The 17648-nt window shown below is 47.9% G+C and overlaps 2 protein-coding genes across 2 annotated transcripts; one reads left to right on the top strand and one right to left on the bottom strand.

The window, feature by feature from the left end:
- Positions 1-638: 638 nt before the first annotated feature.
- On the bottom strand, positions 639-2823 carry LOC307086743 (enhancer of rudimentary homolog). Its single transcript, XM_079752052.1, has 4 exons — positions 2749-2823; positions 2154-2241; positions 1540-1660; positions 639-854 (listed from the first exon to the last, which is right to left on the bottom strand). The coding sequence occupies exons 1-4, from the start codon at positions 2749-2751 to the stop codon at positions 752-754; spliced, it is 315 nt and encodes a 104-aa protein (XP_079608178.1). The 5' UTR covers positions 2752-2823; the 3' UTR covers positions 639-751.
- Positions 2824-3840: 1017 nt separating this feature from the next.
- psen1 (presenilin 1) lies at positions 3841-16585 on the top strand. Its single transcript, XM_079751808.1, has 11 exons — positions 3841-3960; positions 4392-4479; positions 6834-7129; positions 7909-8050; positions 9359-9426; positions 10066-10286; positions 10801-10899; positions 11760-11858; positions 13274-13447; positions 14067-14185; positions 14731-16585. The coding sequence occupies exons 2-11, from the start codon at positions 4444-4446 to the stop codon at positions 14884-14886; spliced, it is 1410 nt and encodes a 469-aa protein (XP_079607934.1). The 5' UTR covers positions 3841-3960; positions 4392-4443; the 3' UTR covers positions 14887-16585.
- The last annotated feature ends 1063 nt before the right edge of the window (positions 16586-17648 follow it).

Here is a 17648-nt window from a genome sequence, read left to right as displayed (position 1 = left end):
CGCACGCACCCACATACACACACACTTCAAATATGCCCGCTCTTCCATCGCAGCGCAACCATATTTTACTCTAGGATGTACTCCCCCCCCCAGTGAAGAGGCGATTGTTGATTTATTTAAAAAATAATATAAAAATATTTCAGTCAACGGATAATGGAAAAAGCGTTTTCTGAGACCGATACTTCAAGACGAGTATCATTTCCACAGCTTTGAGCGACTTTTGTTTGACGGTCCCAGTCAGACCGCACAGCAAAGAAGTCGCTCATCCAGAAACATGGCAGATAAACGCCATCCATATTAAAGAAATCTGTATCTGCAAGTCCATTTAGCAGGCAAGAAACTACTTCAATCACTTTGCTATGGTTGTTAAACATTGATCGCTCACAACCAATGACTTTGGTTAAGTTTAATCGAGATGTTGGTTGAAATCGGACAGGTTACCATGGCAATAGAGATGAAACATCCCAGAGGAGTTGCGATTCCCTCAGATATCCATAAAGTTGGGTTAGAATTAATGGCCTCTAAAGCCCCTTAGGAAAGAGAAAAACGCTTTAATAGTCAGAGTTCTTTTTTTAAAGCAATTCTTTATTTATAACCTGGACATTGTCATAGAAAATAAACGCTGTTCCCCATGCAAAACAAACCACCCATCCCTTTGACATGTGACAGATAGGAAAATAACAGATTTTATTACAACAACGTTTCAGCCACCCCCCCCCCCCAGTCCCGAATCAGCCCCTGGTCTCCGGTCTCACTTCCCCGCCTGCTGTGCCTGTCGCCGCAGCAGGACGTAGATCTTCTCCTTGATCCAGTCCTTGTTGTAGGGCTGGTAGGTCTGGGTGTCGGCGCGGTACCTGGGGGGGGGGGGGGGAGAGGAAAAATCAGTCTTCGGATGCACACAAACTCTCAGGGTCTACACTTAAAAGTGATATATTATACCACCAGGTGTGAGCGGTTAGCCGTTACAAGCCGTTTCGGATATCGGCCTCTTCTTACATCCCAAGTGGGCGTGTCCACCTAGATGTGTGCTGGATAGATCAGTCTACCAGCCTACCCAGTGGACTGTAGCAAACGTTGCTCATCTATCTGTCATACATCTAGGTGGACACGCCCACTTGTGATGTCCGAAGAGGCGGATTTTCCCGGCTTGTAACGGCTAATCCCACTCACACCTGGTGGGGTAATATGTCAGCTTTAAACTGATCTAGTGTGCGGACATCACCCTCGCAAGAGGAGGCGCCGTGATGGAGCCCATGACTCCCTGTTCAAAGACATTCATGAATGTTAGGAATTGGTGTCATGGCGACAACCCCCAAGTTAAAGCACTTAACTTGGGGAGCGGTTCAACCACCAGAGTAGCATTTATAAACAGGAAACTCCATCTATTAATCAAAACTATTTCTTAAGTTTTCATATCGGCAAACATACGCGCAGATACTAAGATATATCTGAAAACTTGGCCAAAAATCTGTGCACATCGCTTCGGTTGAAAGCGTCTGCTGGACAACACGGTGATGCGTGATCGTCACGGCCACTTACACCAAACAGCTGAGGTCGGCGAGGTCGTCGATGAAGTCGAACAGCTGGCTGATGTCGTAGGTTATCGACGGGCTGCTGGGGTTCATCCTCTTCAGGTGCTCCTCGTACATCTTACACACCCCTGGAAACACAACACGCACGGTTAACCCTCTAACAGCTCTGTTACTGCCAACATACACGTATAAGTCTTAAGAATAAGTCTTCAGTGTAAATGCTTTGGTTCCTCTTGCCGTTATTCCCCCAGCGGCCATATTGGGTCTAACCGCTAAACAAACTCTGTTCTGAAGGGAACTAAGACGGCTGCGGGGTGAAAAAGGGATGGCCCTTAGAACGGCTAAAAGCTAGCTCCCCTTAGGTTGCTTGTTCAATCCCTGGCGCCTCCAAGCTTGGTGCCCCTGAGCAAGATGCCCAACTGACGTCCAGGTTGTGGCCTTGCATGGCTGACCCCGCGGTCCATCTATGAATGGGCCTCATGAACGGGCGAATGTGAGGCACTCGTTTTAAAATGCTTTGTGTAGCCACAGGTACATTTGTAGTCCATTTAACAAGGTTCCTCTTACAGCAGACCTTCAACCTTGAACCCCTATCCCCGGCAGTGTTGATGCCTTGCTCACCTTCCATACACTCGTTGACGGATTCATAGTCTGCGTACGTCCGCCCTTCCGGCCGCTTGGTGGGCTGTACCAACAGGATGGTGTGCGACTGCAAACACAACAACGATTATTATTTGAAACTGATAACCACGAATCAATTGTTATACAGTCGTCCAGGGTACCAAGTCCGACTGGGCGAGAGAGACCATGCAAACTAAAGCGAGATTTACATATTTAAATCATGATTTTGAATCTCGTCTTGAGTCATTGTGAGAAATTGGATGCGTGACCTATTTTCTGCCTAGTCCACGTCAGGCCACAGAGCAAACCCCAAAACGATCACGTTGTTTTTCCCGAGCATCTTAGTTTGTAGTAGAGCCCCGGTACAACACCATCGTATCATCCTATAACGCTGTTATATTATAGCATCATATAATGCTAAATGTTACTGTTTTTTTTAACGCTGATGGCGACCACAACACTCCGCGGACGCTCACTAGACGTGCACACCTGTGCTCGAGACGTCAGTTGGACGACAGAGCACGTGAGAATAATCACAATTTAAACCCAATTAAAAAATGATTGGGCCACAATAGTTGTATCGTGTAAGACTAACCATTGCTTTGGGAAGTTTCTTCTCAGTTTTTGGTAGACGCTTGATGCTCGCTCCTTCAATGACCGATGAGCTACACTTTGACACCGGAAGAATAACGTCGTAACCCAGCGAGATCACAGATCTGTTAACGTAGAAACTGTTGTATAGAATCAGAGCGCGGCGATACGTCTCGTGGTCGCCATATTGGGAAGGTAACGATACACCAAATCAAACGAGAGATGAAGGGGTTAAAACCATCTACTAGGGTACTATTTCACATGACTAACAACCGATGTTCAGCAAATGGGTATTGATACACCTATACATAACAGCAAGATAAACATACACGCGATACAATTTAGCAAGTGAAACTTCAGTGGTAACTAAAAAGCCTATTTCCGTCATGAAGTTGTTTGACAAATTCAAAAATTACTCCGAAATGAAATGTACATGTTTATTTTATTTTTGATGCATGCGAAATATGTCAATTGATGTGTTCTTACAAAATGTATTATAAAGGATTTCCAATGGTCGACCGCCTCAAAATGGCGGCTGCGCCGACGTTTCTTTTAGCGCATCTAGGTTTTCATGTCTATGTCCAGAAACGCTATGCCTTGGCCAGACATAATAATATACGAATGAATTAAAGTGGGTTTTTTTATGCATGTATTCGCTCTTACATAATGGCTAATACACAAAAACATTTCTGAACATACAGTTAACTATGATTGCTCCAAGCTAACATCTGGGATAGGCCAACAGATATAGGGGTAGTCACTCACTACATCTCGCAACGCTTTTTCTGAAATGAAGTAAAGGTAAACGGAAAACAATTTTCGTAAGCATATTAATAGTATATTATTAAACGGCAAACTATACATCTGTTAACACAAAAACACATACAATTAAAAATAATCATCCAAACCTAACTAATAAAACATACACAGAAATTATTGCTGGATTTCTGATTCAATATTCAGAATATTTTACTTAATATTAACACACCTATAATTATTTTCATTTATATTTATCATATTTATTTATTTATTTTTCAGCACATGCTTTCTATTTTTTTCCCCCTTCCTCCCGTGACCAGGAAGTAGCGGATCATGACCGGATCCTCTCTGTTGGGGGGAACAATAAAGAAGAAGAGAGAGAAAGTCCCCGGGTTTTATACACATCTGAGAACGCTCCGAATGCCAAATAAAGTGCTGTGTCTACGAGCCTTGCCAGGTAAGACCGACGTGTTTATACCATCCGAATGCATTAACGGGGTGCCATGGTGGCCGTGCCGAGGAGCCGGTTGGGAAACGTCAAATCTGCTAGCCTTGTAGCTAACGCTACAACACACCCCACCAATCTCAGCACATTTCACTAAATCACAGCTCTCACATACGATCAGAAAGTATGTTTTTCATGTATGATAACTCTCCGTATGACAGGTGGTTCAGCAGTCACTGTGATATTGCACACCATGATCATTTGCATGTGGTCTTTGTGTAGAAACAGCCACATAAATGTTTATTTCATAGCATGTTGAAGTAAGCCACCCCGCCCATTTCGTCATCCTGCACCGACACTGTTAACGTGCGGCGCTCCTTCGCCAATCTGTCATCGTTTGCTTTGCTTTGTTGATTTGCGTCAATACGTTTAAATTCTTTCAGATACAGAAGAACGCGACTTGCATGTGAGGACAAGTGTCAGCTCGGGCCGACAATGGCGAACAATGCAGAGGACGTGGAGAACAACACGGTGTGTATGAGCACTGCACTCAGGTCGCGGTGCACCACATGCACAGATACTGTTCTGTATGCGCGTTACATTGTAAATCAAATGGTGTTTGTTTGGCGAAATTGTTCCACTCTCTGAGCAGGGTGTTAAAACGTCCAGGAGGCTCTTAATGGGATGAATGAAGGATTACGGCTCACCCTGCCATTAATTAATCATGAAAATTTGACCTGTTCAAATTTATTTCCACATTTCCTCTAGAGGCAATCGATATTGTAACGTTTGAAAGAAATTCTTCACATTTTAACTGCAACGCTTACAATGGTGTATAACCTTCAATGCATGTCATTCATTCTTGTATTCTAAATTGCACCTATCCCAAACAATGTCTGTATATGTGGTTGTCTGACAGTTACTCAACCAATCAAATCATTCCCCAGATTTATTTGCAGCCCGTTGATATTTCTAAAGATATATGATGCAATCCTTTTGTCTCCCTTCATTGGAGTATACCTCTTTTTCAACTAAGGAGATTTGCCCGAACAGGCATTACTAATGTAGCTCTAGTGGTGTGAGTGGAAAGACTAGTTTTTGAGTAAATTTTATTTTTTATGAGCCTCATCCACACTTGATTTAGAATCCATGGAGAACATCTAAACTCCATATCAACATCATCTACATGAACCCCCTCCCGATCACCCTGTTTGTCGTCTGTCCCAGTGGGGTATTAAACGTGTTTCCTGTCGGCCCACTGTGCATGCAGGTGTTTCGTGGTCAACGGCAGTGACCACCAAACCCTTATAACTTGGTCATCCAAGGATATGTGTATTTGGTCTCGATACGGCCTCATTACAAACCGAAGAGAGATTTAAGAGTTAATATGTAACGCATGCAGTTGTTGTGCTATTCTCTGATAAAGGGTATGAATGCTGTTCCTGACAGTAGATATAAGGTTCTCCAGTTCAAAGTGCAGACGCTGGTTAACCGTACTGCGCACAACATGCTTCGGTGTCTGACATGTCTCATTATGCAGTTGGCTGGACTGTGTCTGCGTTCCAACGATGCAACCTTGGCATGGTAAAATTACCCATGATGCTTTGCCAAGACTTCCACTGTTTTGGCCACAGAACAGTCATACTGAGCCCATGTTGATGTGCCAACAGGAGCTCCGGTAGCCTCCTGCCGGGGGGTATTTTGGCTTTATACATCGGAGAGAGTTCTCCGGTTCAGTTCAGAGCGGAATGCGCTGCTGGACCCAGACACAGTACGGTGGCTGGCTCTAGGATTACAGGAGTAGGAACTAGTTTCTACTCCTAGAGCCAGCCACCGTCCAGTAGTATGCACTGGGGTGTTGGTATCGGAAAACTTGTTGTTACTTGTCTCACGTCTCCGGGACCAGGAAACAAACACTCCATGTATCCCAGCGTTTTCGTAACGAGTGGCTCCAGGGTATCCAGAGTTTCCTCTCCAGTTCTTCTCCTCTGCTGTTGCACAATTGTAGCATTGCGGTGGCTTATCGATCTAGTACAGTAGTGCACTAAACTAGGACAGTAAACTAGGACAGATCAGTAGGACAGGACAGTAGGACGGTACACTAGGACAGTACACTAGGACAGTAGGACAGTGCACTAGGACACTACACTAGGGCAGACCACTAGTACAGCAGGACAGTACAGTAGGACAGAACCCTAGGACAGAACACTAAGACAGTACACTAGGACAGTACACTAGGACAGTACACTAAGACAGTACACTAGGACAGTACACTAGGACAGTACACTAGGACAGAACACTAGGACAGAACACTAGGACAGTACACTAGGACAGTACACTAGGACAGAACACTAGGACAGAACACTAGGACAGTACACTAAGACAGTACACTAGGACAGAACACTAGGACAGAACACTAGGACAGTACACTAGGACAGTAGGACAGTACACTAGGACAGTACAGTAGGACAGTGCACTAGTAGAGGTCAGTAGTTAGAGCTAGGCGATTAATTGATTTTTTTTTTCGTAATTCAAATTAATGGTTTAGGACGTTTTTTTTTTTTTAAAAAAGGTTAAATATCAACATTGCAGCATGCACTGAAAAAAGTGAGTGTAAAGTCTGTGGCAACCGTAAGCAGCAGTACAACACATTTATTCCAACATGGTAAACTGAGGCACGCAGCAGAATGGGAGATGTGTGTTATTTGTTATGATTTTGTCAATCATTGTTACTCTTCAAATAAAATCCAACCTTTAAAAAATAGGTGTATTTTTCACTTATAGAAAAAAAACAATTAAAATCGATAATGGGCTTTGGTTGGTTTTTATTTGTTTTTTTTTTTTTATCAGTAGTGCAGACTCAACCTCCTCCTCCTGTCCTCCAGGCGGTGACCCCCAGGCCAGAGGACGATGCAGGGGGCCTACGGCTGCGTTCCCGAGGGGGGAGCGGGGACGCTGGAGGGGGCGGGGGGGCAGAGCGGAACGGGCAGCCCCCCGCCACCGGACCCCAGGGGGCGGCGGCGGCGGCGGCGGCGGAGGACGACGACGACGAGGAGCTGACGCTGAAGTACGGCGCCAAGCACGTCATCATGCTCTTCGTCCCCGTCACGCTCTGCATGGTGGTCGTCGTGGCGACCGTCAAGTCCGTCAGCTTCTACACGCAGAGTGACGGGCAGAGACTGTAAGTGTGTGTGTGTGTGTGTGTGTGTGTGTGTGTGTGTGTGTGTGTTGACCCACATCGGATGATTAAGGTTCTAGACTCTTTTGTCACCCTCTCTCTTTTCACCCCAGCCCTAGTTGTCGTCACTGTCCTGTACAGAAAGGCACAGAACAAATTCAAAATAAATATCTATCTACAGTGCGATGGCTCCATCATGCCACTAGGTGGTGCTCATACATTGACTATGGGGCTGGTCTGTCCCATCAACCAGCACAGTGGAACCACACCTGAACTGAAAACCGGACGTAAGGAGGAAGCTCTCCCCCTGGTGGTTCATCTCAGTCTTGGACTTGAATTTCAGGCGCTAGACAAACGTTCTTAAGTCCTTTTAGTGTGGGGGAGGACATTTGCTTATTATTCCCCAGGGCCATGCACTGGACCAGGCAGGATGGGGAGTGGGAGCACATACAGTCTAGTGCTGAGGGGGTTCCACTCCCACGCCAAATGTCCCGGATTCATGTTATTCTACTGATTTCTATGAATGTGCAAATCCTCAGTGTAATCCTGAAGTTGAACCCTGAAAGGTGTCCTGTTTACATTCGGCGCTCTTAACAGACGCTTTTATTCAAAGTGACTCCCGTAAGTACATTTGTCAGAAGAAGAGTAACAAAGATATATCGCTGTCGGTACAGTAAGAAGTGCAAAGCACCAGCAAAAGCACCCCCCAAAAAAGCACCCCCCCCCCCCCCCTGTTCCCTCCCTCAACCCCCCTCCTCACTGACCCGCCTTGCTCCTCCCAGGATCTACACGCCGTTCTCGGAGGACAAGAACACGGTGGGGGAGAAGGCGCTGTACGCCGTCCTCAACGCCCTCATCATGATCAGCGTCATCATCGTCATGACCGGCGTGCTGGTGCTGCTGTACAAATACCGCTGCTACTCGGTGAGCAGCCGCCAAGTACCGCACGCTGTGGTACTGATGGTAGTACCGCTGAGTACTACATACTGCAGTACTGCTGCTAGGACCGCCAAGTACTAGATACTGCAGTACTGCTGCTAGTACCGCCAAGCACTAGATACTGTAGTACTGTAGGACTGCTGCTAGTACCGCCAAGTACTAGATACTGTAGCACTGATGCTAGTACCGCTAAGTACCACATACTGCAGTACTGGTGGACTGATGCTAGTACCGCTAAGTACTGTAGTACTTAGCGGTACTAGCATCAGTCCAACATACTGTAGTACTGATGCTAGTACCGCTAAGTACTAGATACTGCAGTACTGCTGCTAGGACGGCTAAGTACTAGATACTGTAGTACTGATGCTAGTACCGCTAAGTACCACATACTTCAGTACTGGTGGACTGATGCTAGTACCGCTTAGTACTACATACTGTATGACAATGCTAGTACCGCCAAGTACCACATACTGTAGTACTTAGCGGTACTAGCATCAGTACCACATACTTCAGTACTGTCGGACTGATGCTAGTACCGCTAAGTACTTCATACTGCAGTACTGATTGTAGTACCGCTGCTCCTTGGTGAGACGCTAGTAGTAGCTAGTATCGCTAAGTACCACATACTGTAGTACTGTCGGAAAAATGCTAGTACCCTTAAGTACTACACACTGTATTACTAATGGGCTGATAGTATTGGTACCTGTACATACATACTGCAGTACTGTTGGACTGATGCTGTACATACATGTACACACTGTAGTACTGATACTAGTACAGCTAAGTACTACATACTGTATTGTTGGACTGATGCTATTGGTACATGTACATACTGTAGTACTTCTTGACTCATGCTGGTACTGCTGTAAGTACATGTACATACTGTAGTAAAGTAAGGCCTGAGCTGATGCAACGTGTATCAGTACTAGTACTGTAGTAGTATCTTTTCCGTGTTATAGTTATACTAGTCATGGCTACCTGTCCGTACTTTGTTGAATATCCATAACATGTCCCATGTCGTCATGGAGACTGAGCCTGCTTGGTGTCCCATGTCGTCATGGAGACTGAGCCTGCTTGGTGTCCCATGTCGTCATGGAGACTGAGCCTGCTTGGTGTCCCATGTCGTCGTGGAGACTGAGCCTGCTTGGTGTCCCATGTCGTCGTGGAGACTGAGCCTGCTTGGTGTCCCATGTCGTTGTGGAGACTGGGCCTGCTTGGTGTATCGTGGCGTCTTGGTGCGTTGTCATGGTGACGGCTTGGTGCGCTGTGTCTGATGACCTCTTGTCCCGGCAGGTGATCCAAGGCTGGCTGTTCCTCTCGTCCCTCCTCCTCCTCTTCATGTTCACCTACATCTACCTCAAGTGAGTGCACCGCATGCTCTTCCTCTTCACCTCCATCTGCCTCCAGTGAGTTCAGTGGGTTCAGTCCGAAGGGCAGAATGCAGTACCCTATTGACCATTCAACCTGAGTAGAGGATCAGAGGTTCTTCCCATTTAAAAACGGCCAATCACAGCAGAACATTACTGATTACTGATCAACTTTATTTCTAGAACACCTTTTTCTAAAACAAAGTGCTAGAAAAATGTATAACACTGTATTAAAGGTGTTTTAAACAAAAAAAACTAAACACAGAATCCAAGGAGTATTGGTAGACTTAATGAAGACATCAGTATATAAAAAAGTTAAGGTATCAATTAGGCCTTAATCGTCAATGAAGGTATGAAGTGACCTCCGTGTCCCTGATGATGTCCTGTCCCTGACGATGTCGTGACTCGTGTCCCTGACGACGTCCTGTCCCTGACGATGTCGTGACTCGTGTCCCTGACGACGTCCTGTCCCTGACGATGTCGTGACTCGTGTCCCTGACGACGTCCTGTCCCTGACAATGTCGTGACTCGTGTCCCTGACGATGTCGTGACTCGTGTCCCTGACGATGTCGTGACTCCTGTCCCTGACGATGTCGTGACTCGTGTCCCTGACGACGTCCCGTCCCCTCACAGGGAGGTGCTGAAGACCTACAACGTGGCCACGGACTACATCACCATCGCCGTGATCATCTGGAACTTTGGCGTGGTGGGCATGATCTGCATCCACTGGAAGGGCCCCCTGCGGCTGCAGCAGAGCTACCTCATTATGATCAGCGCCCTCATGGCCCTGGTCTTCATCAAGTACCTGCCCGAGTGGACCGCCTGGCTCATCCTGGGCGCCATATCCATCTACGGTGAGCTCACCTGCTCGTTCCTTCGTGAAGGAATGAGTCGACAACCCAAGGGGTGGGTGGGTGGGTGTGTGTCTCTAACCTTGCATTGGTGGGAAAAGGGGTTTACGGACAGATTACGGTTTATGCCATTAGATGACACACTAGCATACTGTTCCCCCCTGGAATCTAAGATGTAAGTTTGGCAAAGATGTTTTCCAAATGCAAGCACATTTTCCCCACATTCTGTACAGCATGCTAATCTTATGTTGGCCTGCAGAAGTCTCTTATGCTAGGTTTAGCCAATTGACAACCTAGCCTTGCAGGGCTATATAGTATGATGACACCGAATACATTTGTTCTGGATCAGTTTACCAAAGCTACCGGGAGGGAGGGAGTATTCCAGTTTGAGCCCGTATCTTTACTCTGGTTCTTAAGGGTGTGGATGGTGTGGATGTCCCCTCAGGGAGCAGTGAGTTGGGTGTGGGTGGTGTGTGCCCTGGGATCATCTGACCCCTGCGGTCTCCTGTCTCCACAGATCTGCTGGCGGTGCTGTCGCCCAAAGGTCCTCTGAGGATCCTGGTGGAGACGGCCCAGGAGAGGAACGAGCCCATCTTCCCAGCCCTCATCTACTCCTGTAAGGAGCGTCGTAGTGAAGCCACTCAGATGATGTTCTATAGTGTGTCCTTCTAGTCTCCTCCCTCCGACCTCGGGGGGGGAGGGGGGGTGTATTAGCAGTGAGACTCATGAATTATCTAGTTGTTCCGATACCGATACCAGTATCGGAAATTCCTCGGATACTGCATAAATGCAGCATCGGGTATCTGCGAGTACGCAAATCTATGCGCTGATCCGATACCATCACGTGACTCATTCACTACCCAGGCAAAGAACCTCACAAACACATCCGGCGTTATACTGTGTTCGTTAAGGGTCGGAGGTGGAATGTCGGAATGGGAAACGCATTTGCGACCTACGTGCGTTCCAGCTACCAAGTCGGAAAAACATGGATGCATGGATGCTTAACTACAAGAATACAAATGCTTAACTACAAGAACAAGTGCTATTAGTAATCACAAATCTAGGTGCTGTATCGGTATACACTCGGTATCGGCCCATACTCTAGTTAAGGAATTAATTGGTATCGGGAAGCAAGAAATGGTATCGGAATATCTCTAATGAATTCCCAAAAAACGGGTTTGAGATATTCATGAACTCCCAGATGACTTCCGATTGGCTGTCATCTGGACTTCAGAGAGCCGTAGTAACGATTATAACTCTTCTTAGATGGCACGCAAGGCAAAAGCAGCAAGCCCTGGTTCAGCCTGAAGTTCAGATCAGATTTCACAGCAATACGGCAAAATCAAGCTTAATCTTTTGAATGTGGCACACATCCGTCCAAAGAGTGGGACTTTTATCTTGAAATGTGAGGTGCATTTTGGGTAGGTTTGCTTCCAGTTCTTCCTAATGAAAGCATGTGCTCCATGCTGTGTGCAGCCACCATGGTCTGGCTGGTTAACATGGCCGACACGGAATGGCCGCCGAAGAGGAACACTACCCAGGCGCCCGAGGCACCCCCTGCACCAGAGCCCCTGGGTGAGTAGAGGGACCAAAGCCCCCCATCTCTATAGAGGCCCGTCTGTATATAGACCCATCTCTACAGATGCCCATCTGTATATACACCGTTCTAGTAAACCCGTCTCTATACAGTCCCATCTCTATATAGACCCATCTAGTAAACCCATCTCTATATAGTTTTAGCTCTATATAGAACTATCTCTCTATAGATCCATCTCTATACAGTCCTATCTCTATACAGTCCCATCTCTCTATAGAACCATCTCTCTATAGAACCATCTCTCTATAGAACCATCTCTCTATAGAACCATCTCTCTATAGACCCATCTCTATAGAGACCCATCTCTCTATAGAGACCCATCTCTCTATAGACCCATCTCTCTATAGAACCATCTCTCTATAGAGAACCATCTCTCTATAGAACCATCTCTCTATAGACCCATCTCTCTGTAGAGACCCATCTCTCTGTAGACCCATCTCTACTCAGACCCATCTCTACTCAGACCCATCTCTATAGAGACCCATCTCTCTATAGAGACCCATCTCTCTGTTGTCCCATCTCTCTATAGAGACCCATCTCTCTATAGACCCATCTCTCTGTAGTCCCATCTCTCTATAGACCCATCTCTCTGTAGACCCATCTCTCTGTAGACCCATCTCTACTCAGACCCATCTCTATAGAGACCCATCTCTCTATAGAGACCCATCTCTCTGTTGTCCCATCTCTCTATAGAGACCCATCTCTCTATAGACCCATCTCTCTGTAGTCCCATCTCTCTGTAGACCCATCTCTACTCAGACCCATCTCTATAGAGACCCATCTCTCTATAGAGACCCATCTCTCTGTTGTCCCATCTCTCTATAGAGACCCATCTCTCTATAGACCCATCTCTCTGTAGTCCCATCTCTCTATAGACCCATCTCTCTATAGACCCATCTCTCTGTAGACCCATCTCTCTGTAGACCCATCTCTACTCAGACCCATCTCTATAGAGACCCATCTCTCTGTTGTCCCATCTCTCTATAGAGACCCATCTCTCTATAGAGACCCATCTCTCTGTTGTCCCATCTCTCTATAGAGACCCATCTGTCTATAGACCCATCTCTCTGTAGTCCCATCTCTCTATAGACCCATCTCTCTGTAGACCCATCTCTCTGTAGACCCATCTCTACTCAGACCCATCTCTATAGAGACCCATCTCTCTATAGAGACCCATCTCTCTATAGAGACCCATCTCTCTGTTGTCCCATCTCTCTATAGAGACCCATCTCTCTATAGACCCATCTCTCTGTAGTCCCATCTCTCTGTAGACCCATCTCTACACAGACCCATCTCTCTTTAGTCCTAGCTCTATAGGGCTTGTACGTCGCAGTGCATCTTGGGACTTGGGTCTGTGCACTGACCTGCTGTGGTGTGGTTCGGCCCCCCCCAGCCGAGGCCTCTCCCCCCAGCAGCCCTCGGGAGGAGGACAGCGGCTTCAGCCGGGACTGGGTGAACCAGCAGCAGAACCAGCTGGGCCAGCTGCAGTCCACCGAGGAGACCCGGCGGCAGATCCAGGAGATGCCCTCGGACCGGCCCCCCGTGGAGGACGACGACGACGAGGAGCGTGAGTACCGCCGCCGCCGTCAGGGTTCCTACCGACTTTTTGGAGTCGTTTTCTATTTGCGGAAGTCCGGTATTTTTGACATTTTCGGGGGCCGTGGCGTTTGAACTTAAGTTAAGTTTACTGAACTTGGCACTTTAAGCGCTTTTCGTACGTTTTGCATATTTCTTTCCTAACTTTAGCGTTTTTCGTAAGTTTGGCATGTAGTCGTAACTTTTTTTGGTTTTGTGGAGCATTTAGTTCCTCCCGGTGTCTTTGGAACTGAGTTCTACCTGGTAACAAAGATCCCTTGTCTGTGAGAACCAATCACGTCGAAACGCTGATGGGTTTTTAATCATACGTGTGCGTTTTCTTTTTACATCCCGTTTGTTGGGATGGGCTTGGGTCTCCGAAATACTGTCAAAGGCACGGGAACCGTTATAGTCCCGGCCGATCAGGAAGCGATTATTCACGACAATTACATGTTCAGCGTCTGCCTCCATCGCTCTCCCCCTCACACTCGCTCCCCCTCTACCTCTCACTGTAGTAAAAATGGGTTGGAGACGGCGTGTTTGTACAGTAATTACGTGTGCGTGTGGTTGTGTGTGTCGATGTGTTCCAACGCGCCTGCCTTGCTCCCCAGGGGGTGTGAAGCTGGGTCTGGGGGACTTCATCTTCTACAGCATGCTGGTGGGCAAGGCCTCGGCCACAGCCAGCGGGGACTGGAACACCACGCTGGCCTGCTTCGTGGCTATCCTCGTCGTGAGTCCTCCATACTCTCATAATGTCCTTCTGTTTCTCTGGCTTTTGTTCTGCCTCTATCTCTTTGTCTGTGTGCTTCTGTGTCATCTGTCCTCCGTCCCTCTCTCTCACTGTCGATCTGTCTCGCTCTTCTTCTCTTTTGTATGCATCTGTCTGTCCTTCACTCCATTTCTGGCTCCTATTGTTCTCTGTAGTGTCACCTCTCTCTCTCTGTCTCTCTCTCTGTCTCTGTCTCTCTCTCTATGCCGTCTGCCTCTGTCTCTCTCTCTATGCCGTCTGTCTCCCTCTCTCTGTCTCTCTCTCTATAGCGTCGGTCTCCCTCTCTGTGTGTGTGTGTGTGTGTGTGTGTGTGTGTGTGTGTGTGTGTGTATCCTCTCCGGTTGTTGATTTTGTATTCTCATTGTTTTGGTTTTATTATAGACTCGAAAGACTGTTCTTTCGTTCTCGTAATCCTCCCACCCTCCATCCCTCCCTCTTGGTCTGTGTGTCTGCCTCTCTCTGTGTGTCTCTTTCTTCCTGTTGATCTTGTTCTGTCTCTCTCTCAGGGTCTGTGTCTGACGCTCCTCCTGCTGGCCATCTTTAAGAAGGCCCTGCCCGCTCTGCCCATCTCCATCTTCTTCGGTCTGTTTTTCTACTTCTCCACCGACTACCTGGTGAGGCCCTTCATGGACGAGCTGGCTCTGTACCAGTTTTACATTTAGAAGGACCTCCCCCCCACCCCCCAACCATCACCAGCCCTCCCGACGGGGGTCCAGCGCCTGGGGGGGGGGGGGGTCCCCGGCACAGGTGGGGCTGGTGGCCGGTGCGCTGGGTGGGGGGGGCGACGGGTGAGTCTTCCTCCCCCCCATCAGCCTCTTGTGGACTCATGAACTGAACAACGGAACCAGTTGTTTCATCACCTTCATGCTGGAAGGATTTGCTTCCTCCATCGTACCCCAATCCTCCTCCTACCCCTCTTCCTCCTCCTCACTTTTTGTTTATTTCCGATTAATTAAAAAATGAACAAAACAACATTTTAATTGAACGGATCTGGGGCTGTTGGCGGTCCCCCCCCCCCCCCCTTCAATGCTGACCAGATGGTCCGGTCCTGCCTCCGTTCCAGCCAATGGGAGAAGACGACAGGCCTTGTTCTGATCTCTGATTGGGCGAGAGGTCGATGGAGCAGAGCACAACCCCCCACACACACGTTAACACCGCCATCTGTTTGGGCCCGCCGCATGTGCACTGAAGAACAACTTTTTATTTCAAGGACTGAGGAGGTGCCTTGCTGAAGGTGCGGTGATGGTTAGTTTCAACACCACTGCAGTGGGCCTGCTAACATTTTAGCGTCTGCTAACATTTCAGCGTCATTGCGATTACACTTTTTTGCATCGTCCGTAGAAAGACTTTCCTCAAACTAAACTACCTTAATGATGACGAGGGGAAGAGGATGATCCTGTTCTCGTGGAGCACTGAGATCATTACCCAGCAGCCCCGTCACCGCTCTGAGCTGGTCCGCACCGTGGAGCACTGAGATCATTACCCAGCAGCCCCGTCACCGCTCTGAGCTGGCTCTCCCTTCCCAAGGGGAACATGTGAAAGCGTAGTTATATAGAAGGAAAGATGATTATTGTTTTTTATTTGAATCATGAAACTTGCACTCTTTGCATTCTCTCACTATCTCGTTCACTCTTTCACCCACTCGGTTTCATTCACTCTTTCACTCGCACATATTCGCCCCCTTATTCCTGCCGGACCAGTGGTCACGTGACCGCACGGCGACGTGCGCATCGCCATGGCGACACACCCACGCCACCACTGTACAGCGCTGTGAACCTCTGAGCAGCTATTGGTCGACCCATCAAAGGACCTCTGTACTGGGTGGTGATTGGCCCTCACAAGCCATCTCAAACGTACCGCATCACACGTGGCCCCCGCTGGAGTCGGAAACGGCGTCCGAGAGGACCCGCCCACTTGTGATGTCACAAGTTTGACGTGACCTGTGACGACCAATGAGACGTCGCGCCTGGTGGCGACATAGGGACACTTTACGCTGTGTGACTGTGTGAGTGTGTGAGTGTCCAAGTGCGGATATCAGTCTCTCGGGGGCGGGGCCATCATTCCTTACGCAATATGCCGGTATGGGGCGTTGTCAGGAGTTGCGCTGACGACTGACTTCCTGTTTCTCTTGACTACTTCTGGGTAAGTGCTGGAAGGCGGAGAGGAAGCTGCTCACATGGAGGTCAAAGTCAGCCTGCTGAGACTTTTATTCTGATTGTTGATTGTCTGATTGGCTGTAATGCGTGATTGATTGTTTGGCTGTCGTGCATGTGTACATTTATGTACATTATGCAACAGTGATTTCTTTAACAGATGTGTCTTTTTTTTTCTTCTTTTTTTTAATAAATTCTGAAACAAGAACACAGTCCTTCGTCCGTCTTCCTTCGCTATGGTTACAAATATTTTTCCAAAGACGAAATCGGTTTAAATACAACTGCTATTTCTTAAGCACAGTGATGACTGCAGAGCGAAAAAAAAACACAGGATTTCTTAAAATATCTTAAAATAATTGTACAATTTCGAACGTTCATCTGAAACATCTACTGGTCGTGTAAGGTTACGACCCTGCAGTTACCAAGCACCTTACGAGAGCGAAAGGGGAGAGAGCTCTTGACCTTCAACACTGAAGCAGGGAAAACCTTTCGCCCTATTGACCCGGCGACCACCTTGGTTCTTCACCCTGGCTCCGCATTCAGTTCCGCCTGCCAGGGTGAAGAACTAAGACGGGCCCAAGATGGCCGACGGGTCACTCAGGTCCATAATGTGGGAACTCCGTCAACATCCGTTGGAATTCTGGGTCAGGGAATTTCCCTGGTGAACGAGTCGCCCCATGCTGCCAACTGGCCCCGTCCTGTGATTGGCCCAGCGCCTAGAACACGGCAAGGTGTTAACTGTGTCGCCATGGGGACCGTTTTGTCCTGGCTGCAGGGGGATGCCGGCCAAGGCCTTTAGTTTCTTGTCGCAGTGGATCTCCCCCCGTTGCGGCACCCTGCTGTGCCGCTGGTGTTACATGTGCCAGTTGACGTTTGCTCCAGTCCACTGGGCAGGCTGGTAGACTGATCTATCCAGCGCACATCTAGGTGGGCAAGCTCACTTGTGATGTCAGAGGGGGCAAGATTTTCAAAACGGCTCTTAACGGCTAATCACACTCACACCTGGCGGTATAATATTTCACCTTTAAACGGACATCTTACTAGTGGGTTGATCCGCCACAGTTTAGCTCATGTTTTACACCGCACGCCATTTGTTTGTGATTTCTCTGGACATGTCCCCTCCCACCGATCTTTGCACGCCTTACGATGTGCGAGGTGTGTAAGCTGTTTCACCTTGGGAAGGGGACACGACCGGAATCACAAGATGATGTAACCTCGTCATTCACCCTCATCCTATTTGCCCACTGAGGACTCCATGGGGAGTGTTGTTC

Source organism: Pollachius pollachius, assembly GCF_949987615.1.
Source record: "Pollachius pollachius genome assembly, chromosome: 15".
Lineage (NCBI taxonomy): Eukaryota > Metazoa > Chordata > Actinopteri > Gadiformes > Gadidae > Pollachius > Pollachius pollachius.
The sequence above is the reverse complement of the archived record's forward strand: the minus strand, read 5'-3'. Positions and strand labels throughout refer to the sequence as shown.

Bases quoted from the DNA above. Each gene is read 5' to 3' on its own strand.
- LOC307086743 (XM_079752052.1), bottom strand. The intron at 1,661-2,153 runs GTGAGCAAGGCA...TTGTGTTTCCAG, and splicing joins CGTCAACGAGTGTATGGAAG to GGGTGTGTAAGATGTACGAG. The intron at 855-1,539 runs GTAAGTGGCCGT...CCCCCCCCCCAG, and splicing joins GCCGACCTCAGCTGTTTGGT to GTACCGCGCCGACACCCAGA.
- psen1 (XM_079751808.1), top strand. From the start codon at position 4,444: ATGGCGAACAATGCAGAGGACGTGGAGAACAACACG. The intron at 7,130-7,908 runs GTAAGTGTGTGT...TGCTCCTCCCAG, and splicing joins CAGAGTGACGGGCAGAGACT to GATCTACACGCCGTTCTCGG. The intron at 8,051-9,358 runs GTGAGCAGCCGC...TTGTCCCGGCAG, and splicing joins ACAAATACCGCTGCTACTCG to GTGATCCAAGGCTGGCTGTT.